This window comes from Monopterus albus, unplaced genomic scaffold, assembly GCF_001952655.1.
Source record: "Monopterus albus unplaced genomic scaffold, M_albus_1.0 scaffold265.1, whole genome shotgun sequence".
NCBI lineage: Eukaryota > Metazoa > Chordata > Actinopteri > Synbranchiformes > Synbranchidae > Monopterus > Monopterus albus.
The window spans coordinates 442,037-451,418 of NW_018128145.1; the positions used below are offsets into that span (position 1 = coordinate 442,037).

The 9,382-nt window shown below is 41.9% G+C and overlaps 1 protein-coding gene across 1 annotated transcript in view; it reads right to left on the reverse strand.

Moving 5' to 3' along the window:
• Nucleotides 1–5,963, reverse strand: part of scn4ab (sodium channel, voltage-gated, type IV, alpha, b) — a 28,055-nt gene extending 22,092 nt beyond the window's left edge. Inside the window, 4 exon segments of the mRNA XM_020621675.1 lie at nt 2,013–2,131; nt 2,324–2,461; nt 4,634–4,833; nt 5,885–5,963. Coding sequence (XP_020477331.1) covers nt 2,013–2,131; nt 2,324–2,461; nt 4,634–4,762 — 386 coding nt within the window. The 5' untranslated portion in view covers nt 4,763–4,833; nt 5,885–5,963.
• Between the last annotated feature and the right edge of the window lie 3,419 nt (nt 5,964–9,382).

Here is a 9,382-nt window from a genome sequence, read left to right on the forward strand (position 1 = left end):
TTTCCCTCTGCCATCAGACTTCTAAACAGCTGAGGAGTTTATTACCAGGAAATACGTGTTGTACTGTTTACATTCTCAGTTTGCACATTGACTGTTGACTGCTGCACGTGCTGCTCCCATACAGCATACATTCCGTTATATTCTTATATATTTTTTTTATTATATTGCTGCAATTGCTGCTTAAAGTGCCTTAGATTTTGTGTTACTTATTTATCTACTTTATATTTCACTTGTATTTTGCGGCATTCATGTGGACGGCAAAGTAAGAATTTCATTGTACAGGGAAGCACGTTTCCTAACTGTGCATATGACAAATAAACACTTTGAACTTGAATTTTTTTTTAAAAAAAGGCAAAAATGAACACATTCATATATACAAGTTAAGAGCTACTGTAGCTAATGTACATGTGTACATTGTTGCACAGTGGTGTGTACAGCATCCTGCCATACCCTTAAACCTTGACTAACTGTTCATAAATGTAATGGCCCGGGGGAAGAAACTGTCCCTGGGTCTGGTTGTCTTGGTGCACAGTGACCTGTAGCACGATCCAGAGGGGAGGGGTTCAAACAGATTGTGTCAGGGATGTGAGGGGTCTGCAGAAATCCTCTCCGCCCTCCTGACCCATGAGGTGTACAGGTCCTCCATGGAGGGCAGGCTGGCACCCATGGTTCTTCCTGCAGTCCTGACTGTCCACTGGAATCTGTACTTGTCCTGTTTGGTTGCTGAGCCAAACCAGACAGTGATGGAGGTACAGAAAACAGGCTCAATGATTCCTCTGTAGAACTGTATCAGCAGCTCCTGGGGCAGGTTGAATTTCCTATGCTGGAGCAGGAAGTACATCCTCTGCTGTGCCTTCTTGGTGACTGCGCTGATGTTGGTCATCCACTTCAAGTCCAGCGCCATATTGACAGCATCATCCACTGACCTATTTGCTCTTTAGGCAAACTACAGGGGGTCCAGCTGGGGGTCTGATGGCCTTCAGGTGGGCCAACACCAGTGTCTCAAAACACTTCATGACTACAGATGTCAAAGCCCACAGGTCTGTAGTCATTCAGTTCCTTGGGATCTTGGGATCAGGGATGACAGTGGACTGTTTAAAATATGAGGGAACCACACAAAATTCCATTGATCTACTGAAGATCTCTGTAAAAATGGGAACCAACTGGTCAGTGCAAACTTTCAGGCAGGAGGGGTCTACATCATCTGGGCCTGGTGCCTTTCAGATTTTTTGTTTTTCAAAAAAGCTACACATCTTTTTCACAGACCCTCAGAGGTAGGGGGCTGAGGGGAAGAGAGGTGGTCCTGTGGGAAGCAGTTACTGGTTTGCAGTTCCAAGATGAGATTGGGCTAGTTTGGTTAGGAGCTGCAATGCACTTCTGATGCTGCCTTTGTTGAAATATAAATACCAACCAAGATAAACTAGGAAAGTTCTCTAGTAGAATAAAATGGTTTACAGTTAATGAATAATGCCACTGCATCCATATTACAAATTCTCTCCCTGTGACATCCCTACACCAACCTCCATTAATATAGAAACAGATGCCTCCTCCTCTCTTTATTCCAAATAATTCATTCCCAATTGACAAGCAGCAGTTTATCTATTTTGTTAGCTAGGGAACAGAGATTTGTTAGATGTGTGGCCAGGAATGACATTTGTTATGCCCGCCATTGTAGCTTTACCAGGGCACCAGCCCTCCTATTCCTGAAAACAGCTGCTGCTCCTCCAGCTAAAATGTCCAAACAGCTTCCTCTATAAGTGAAAACTGGAGAAAAAATGTCCAGACTCAGCTGTTGGATGTGCAGAAGCTCATCCCTAGTAAAAGTAATCAAGGCAGGGTTGAAGAATACTGACAAAAAAACAAAACAAAACAAAAAAAAAGAACAAAAGCACATGGGAGCACACGACCGAGGCAGCCCTAGTCGGCGCCATGAAAGTGGTGTGGCACTGAAATCACTTAGCCAATGAGTAGATGGAGGCCAGTAAAACGATGCAGTGTGAAATAAAGGATATGAGTGGATGAGGACCCTGATGGCGAAGATCCGCAGACAACTAAACGGACTCAGCAGGTAACAGGCTGGCTCAGCATTAAACCTGTAGATGATGTTTCCTTTACTGAGCACAATGAAGGTCTGCAGAGAGACAGATAGATGAGAGAGAGACAGGTTAAACAAAAACAGATTCAAACCTTAACTGAAACAAACAATAAAACACCAGATTTGTCCATCAATCCTAAAGTTTAAACTCAAAGTAAGTGAAATGTTGATACTAAATTATTGATCAATCTTCAAACCACAGAACGAGAATATTAAAAAAAGAGAGACCTTCTGTAATTGGTAGAAGGGATCCAGTTCCTCCAATGGAGTGTTGAGAAGCTCAGGGGGTGGGTCTCCATAGATGAATGGGAGGGGCTTCCCAGCTTCCAAGTCACTGTCTGGTTTAGGAATATCATCCTCCACTATCTGTCAGACAGTGCCAGTCAAACACTGAGCCAGTCAGTCACAGCCATTCACTAACAAGGTTTTGAGGTTAGACCATTAGTAATTCTGCTCAGTGCACTGATTACCTCCACCAAGGAGGTATGTTTTTACCACCATTTGTTGGATTGATGAATGGATTTGGATGAAATTTACTGGAGAAGCAGGGTATGGCCGTTACATTTTGGCGCAGAACTCGATCATCAAAATCCAGGATTTAAAAAAAAAAAAAATTCAACACTGAGATAGGGCCAATTTCAATATTTTGCTTCTAACTCCATAAATAGCATGAACAAAGCTTGGACAAAAAAACAAACAGACTGCATAACAACATCCACACTAATCCATATTGTTCGAATTTATAGGGCTCACAGAAAACTGGCTACTGCAAGACAACAAATGAAGTTACAGACTTGTTGACTCAATAGGCGTCAACAAATTTGAGGTGTCTTCAGTAACTGAGCTAGATCCTGAAAACCATCATTAGTGAAATATCTCTTTTCTTAACATAAAATTGTTTGTGTTTAATTACATAGCCAAAAATTCTTTGGGTCAAACTGACACACACGAACACTGGCAGTGTAACAAAAATTTAGCATAACACAATTTTAATAAATGTAATCTAGCAAAGGAAAAGGGCAAATGTAAATATCTGTTGATTATTAAAGTTGATTATTACATTGTTTTAAAATAAAATTCTTTGATTATATTGAGTTACAAAGCCAAAAGATGGTTACACCACCAGTGTAACTAAAACATGAACACCACACAAGGGTTAAAAACTTTCTAGCTAATACTAGATTTAAGTTTATGCATAAACAGACAATCTAGGCATATAGGAATTCTTGTGCAGGGCTCTCCTGGAGTCAAGCAAAGAGTTTAAAGCCAAAAGAACGAACACCAGGTCTAACTAGAGAAATGCATTTCCTGTCGAAAATGTGTGTGGATGCTAATAAAAGCTGAAAGATCATCCTGAAAATGCCTGCAATCAATTGCTGAAACAGCTGAAAGATGAGAAGAAATTGAAGCTGAAGTTCTTTGTTAAATAATCTGGAGGATGAGATGCAATAAAGAAGGAATTGCCTTGAAGAGCTGAACATTTTGATACCTGAATGGCTTTTCTAGCTGAAAGTATGCTGAACTTAAGATGTGAAAATAGTCCAATTGGACCCCAGAAAAAAACAAGTAGGTGTGAACGTTTGTGTGTTGGTGGGCGGGGGGTTCAGACAGAGAGAGGGAGAGGGGGAGGGGAGAAGAGAGACAGAGAGAGGAGTTATGTAGGGGCATGTCCCAATTGCGCTGCATTTTATGAACCACTAGATGGCACTCCAAGACTGTGTCATTGACTCACCACTTTGAGCTCCCATTGACTTGTATTGCAAACAATAAAGCCGAATCAATTAAAAAGTATAAATATAAAAAAGTTGAGTACAAGCAGGGATGTTCCTGAAGAGTTGAAATGATAAAGACCTCAAAGGCCTGTATAGCTGAAAGTATGCTGGACTTATAAAGTGTCAAAATAAAGGGTGGAAGATCGTATTATAATAATAATAATAATAAATAAAAACAGGAGAGCATAGTGTGGATGCTTTACAGCACCCACACAATAATAAATAAAAAACAGAAGAGCATAGTGTGGATGCTTTACAGGATCCACACAAATATAAGATCACCCAAGAAAACAAAGTAGTTGATAAAACTGTGGATACAGTAATAAGATAGCAGGTAAAATGGGGAGTTTCAGATATTGCACATGGTGTAATTGTATAGTTCTGTGTGTGATTATACTGTCCACCCTGCTGTGCCTGAGGTTGTGGGTGCAGTTTTTGTGTCTGAGCAGAGTGTGAGCTGGGTGGAGTGGGTCTCTGATTATGTTCTCTGCTCTTTTATGACAGCAAGCAGTTCAGACCAGCTTTCCTGAGCTGCCTGGTGAAGCTAATAATGATATCAGTGTGATTCCAAATGCTAGGGGAAGGTTTTCATGGTCAAGGGTTCATATCTATGGCTCACACTTTCATGGGAAAATTGCTTTCATGTAAAATGTCATTACAGGGAAACTGAGCTGCCTTGGCAGTTTGCACTCTGAGAGCTGTCTATCTAGTTGTCAGTATATTGATTTGTTACAAACATCTGATAGCAGGTTAAAATACATTGTACCTCAGTGTTCTTCTGCTTCTTTTTTTGCTTCTTTTCTTCGGCTTCATGTCGTTGTTGGATTTCTTGTAGCGAGGCCGGCGTAAGGCATTTCAACACCTCTGAGCCAACAGGGGGCAGCAGAAGTGCCATTTTGGCATCATGCAGCACCACCCAAACTCCACCTTCACCCAGCAGTCACTTCCTATGTGTGTGTGGGATGCCTTTATTGTTGATGTCATGAAGATAAAACAAGCACATGTAGAAAAAAATTATACACTGATATGCACTGCAGGAGAATCTTATGAAACTAACGACAAGAGCATTAAAGAATGAAATAGCAAAATATTTAATAATAAAACCTCTGCTCATGAAAAAAGCCAATCAGATGAGCCGAATTAGCTGCAGCACTTGTTGCATTGCACAACACCTACAACACCTGCTTTGTATTTATTGACTGTAAATGGTCTTATATTTGTATAGCACCTTTCTATGCTTTACAGCACACTCAAAGTGCTTTCACACTATTTGGCCATTCACCCATTCGCACTCCCAAACACTCACATTCACACACCGGTGTCATCACCGGGAGCAACTGGGGGTTCAGTGTCTTGCTCAAGGACACTTTGACATGTTGACTGGACGAGCAATGTAGCAATGTGTCCAGCAGGTCAGTAAAAAAAAAATCCAGATTGCATATTAGAGTGAACTCCCTCTTCTGTCCTCACAGTCCTGCACCTGTCTGCTACACTCTGACACAGTGAACAACCTGACAAATCACTACCATGTGACATGGAAAGGATCAGTGTCTGAACCTCATTTTGAGGTTGATGGGTTAGAATTGGGTTTTAGAGGCTCAGTGCTGTCCATGGTTGCTGCAACGATGATGCCCAGGTTACACCTTTTTTTTTTCCTCTGATCCAAAATCTTAACTTAAATGTATTTTACTGCCAAACATCATCTGTTCAATACATCTGCCCTCTCTGAATCACTTCATCTACTGATGGAATCATAGGATTAATTTGAGCAATTGACTGTGATGGTGTTATGTTTAAAGCAAAGGAAGGGCCCAAAGTGCAGACAAACTCTGGATCTAATACAGTAGTTTATCAGTCTTTATTTAAAAAGAAACAAAAATACTGGGTGCTCTACCTCACAGAACAAAACTAAAGATTTATAGAATGGTCAGGGAGCCAAAAAACTAAACTCGGATAACAAACTCTCAACAACAAATGTACGGAATCAACAACCGAGGCAGCAGAACGTTAAACATACCAAATGTCTAGAAACAGAAAGTGAAGGCAAAAGAACCAACTGGGTGTGGAGATCAAGGAGGGAGAACAGCAGATGGGAACAAGTGGGGCACAGAGACCAGATGAACTCACAAGAGACTGAGGGGGAAGGAAGGAGTATAAATACACAGGCAATCAAGGGATAATGAGGAACAGGTGAACACAATGAGTGGTGATTGTAGACCGGAGTAAAGCTGCGGCAGGTGAGGTGACACAGGACAGGAAACTAACCAAAATAAATGCACCAACAGGAAGCAAGACCGCAAACCATAACAGATGGCAGGATCAGTTCATGAATATGCCACCTTTGTGTTCATCAGAGAAAGTTGGCTGGCTGTTTGGGAGACGCCTTTATCTGTTGCATATGAAGTTGCAAATGTTGTTAACATGCATTACATCCTGCAACACCACAATGGTCATCGGCCTCATCCAAGACAGTGATGAGACAGCCTACAAACGAGAGGTTGAACAGCTGGTCCTGTGGTGTAGTCGTAACAACCAGGAGCTGCAAACATTGAAAACAAAGGAAGTGACAATGGATTTTAGGAGGAGCTCCCCCACCCTGTCTTCGGTCACCATACTCAGCAGCACTGTTTCAGTCATGGAGTCCTACAAGTTCCTGGGCTCCGCAATCTCTCAGGACATGAAGTGGATGTCCAACATCAGCGCCATCACCATGAAGGCACAGCAGAGGATGTACTTCCTGATCCAAATCAGGAAATTCAATCTGCCCCAGGAGCTGCTGATACGGTTCTACAGAGGAATCATCCAGTCTGTTCTCTGCACCTCCATCACTGTCTGGTTTGGCTCAGTGACCAAACAGGACAAGTACAGACTCCAGTGGACAGTCAGGACTGCAGGAAGAACCATGGGCCCCAGCCTGCCCTCCATGGAAGACCTGTACACCTCATGGGTCAGGAGGGCGGAGAGGATTTCTGCAGACCCCTCACACTCCTGACACAATCTGTTTGAACTCCTCCCCTCTGGATGGCGCTACAAGTCACTGTGCACCAAGACAACAGGCGCAGGGACAGTTTCTTCCCCCGGGCCATTACATTTATGAATAGTTAGTCAAGGTTTAAGGGTATGGCAGGATGCTGTACACACCACTGTGCAACAATGTACACATGTACATTAGCTACAGTAGATATGGTAAATGGTAAATGGACTGTATTTTATATAGCGCTTTCTCACAGTGTGTTACACTGGCCAAAGCGCTTTACAGGAGATTATACACCATTCACCCATTCACACACACATTCACACACCGATGACGAGAGGCTGCCGCACACTGGCGCCAGTCGAACCACCGGGAGCAATTTGGGGTTCAGTGTCTTGCTCAGGGACACTTAGGCATGCGGGGAGACCGGGAGTCGAACCACCAACTTGCTGGTTAGAAGACGACTGCCCTACCTCGTAAGCCACAGCCACCCACAGTACTGTATATTTTATATACAGTACTGTATGTATGTGTGTACATTTTTGTCATAGTTTTTTTTACTTGTGGCTTTGGTTTTATTCTGTTTTTATATTGTTGTCCATGTCGGGGGCCATTGGGCTGTAGTCAAATTCCTTGTTTGTTTGATAATACAGTACTTGGCCATAAATTTTATGCTTATGAAATGTCTTCACAATATAGAAATGCCCTCATAGTGTAGAAATGTCCTCACAATGATGGTATGAAAAGTGTCCATACAACCAAATTAAGACATGTAACCTCACATACACCCTCTCTTGTCTCTGGTGTCTTCGGTGTTGCCAAGGTTGGCCCCACCCTTGCGTTGCCATGGCAGCAGCAGCTGTTGCGAGTCATCAGTTTGACCCTTCAGTGTAAAGTTACAGCGAGTATGATGACCCAGCTTATTCCCACCCCCCACCTACTTCATTCCTTTCGTACATGATTTCCTTTCACACACTCCTCACCTCCCTCTCATCAACTATGCTCCTCATTTCCTCTCCTTGTATCCTCATGGCCCTGTAAGAATTATAATAAATTTTAGTTGAATTTGAGTTTGATTCCCTCCTTCTCACATTTTAATCTTGGTGAACTAGTTGGTCAGGGTGGAGTGAGTTGCAGTAATGATGGATTTAGTAGAAAAATCACTGCTGTAGCAGTGGAACTAGAGACAACTTGATGCACTGTCTTGAGATGTCACAATAAATGTTAATCTTTGATGTATCTGCCTTGTTGCCTGGCTAGATGTCATGATAACTGCTGCTGCTGCTGGCTGTAGTAGCTGCAAACGTCTGTGCTACATGTCTTGGCCTCTAGTGAGATGCCATGGTGACTGACAGTGTGTGTAGACTGTATCATTTGTGGTCCCTATTTGGTGTTTCTCCAGAGGCTGAACTGGCAAAATGTGTTGTCCTTTCTACTACTGATGCTGAGATGCTATGTCATCTGCTGCTGATGGTGGTACATATTGCACTGCATGAGTATACTGTACAACATTACCCACCCCTGTTACTGTCTCCAGGCTGCTGGCAGGATACCTTGCTAATGCTGAATTTTGTGGTAGTCACTGCAGCTCCTGTCTAGATTCTGCAGTTAATCAGTGCTTGTCAGCTGCCCATGAGATGGTCATGGTTGATTGATTATTACATGTAGAGTGATGATGTAAAAATGTCAGCAATAGACTGCAGCTAGAGCTGCTACCAGAACCGATTTTACTAGCTGTCAGTTTAATTTATAAACCTGGCTCTGATTGATATTTAAAGACTTAAAGGGATTCTGTTGACCAAACAGATTTTGGTAAGTTGTTCCACCATGGAGGGAGCACATGACATTGTTCATTTGCAGATCATATTGAATGAGAAGGTTCATAAAACTGAATGACAAAAAATGTTACTAATACTTCTCTCCATTGATTTTACTATGAAAAACTCTTCACATGGTTCTATTTACCAACTTGTAACTGCACAAACATCAATGTTAATAATAATTGATAGTAATTAAACCTGAACTCTTGATACTTCTCTCAGATGACAGTGACATGGGGAAAAGGGAGATGATCCAGAGTTAAAAGTTATTGATCTGATCAACACATTCACTCAGTGAGACCTTATTATTATCTATCAATCATATCATTTTGTCATTCATGGTTTTAAATTTTTATATTTTATATTTTTATTCTTAAAGTCAAATGACTCTGTTTGCATGTGGCTGTATTTTACCTGCCTGTAGCCTAATATTTGTGGAAACCTACAGAGTCACAGAGCTGATAGATGATCTGAGAGTGAGAATGGCATATCATATCATATCCCAAATAATACATTTTGAAAACTGATGTCAGTGGCTTCAAAGAGATTCTAGAGAACTGTCTGGTGGCTCAGGAGGGGAAAGCACTGTTCTGCCAACACTGTTTACAGTGGAGGTGGTGTAGTGATGTCCAATTGACACCATGAAACCTGTAGTGGAGCACCTCACGAGTTTTGTATCGAGTATTGGTTCATTCATTCAAAGGTTTGGTTTAGTGCCATC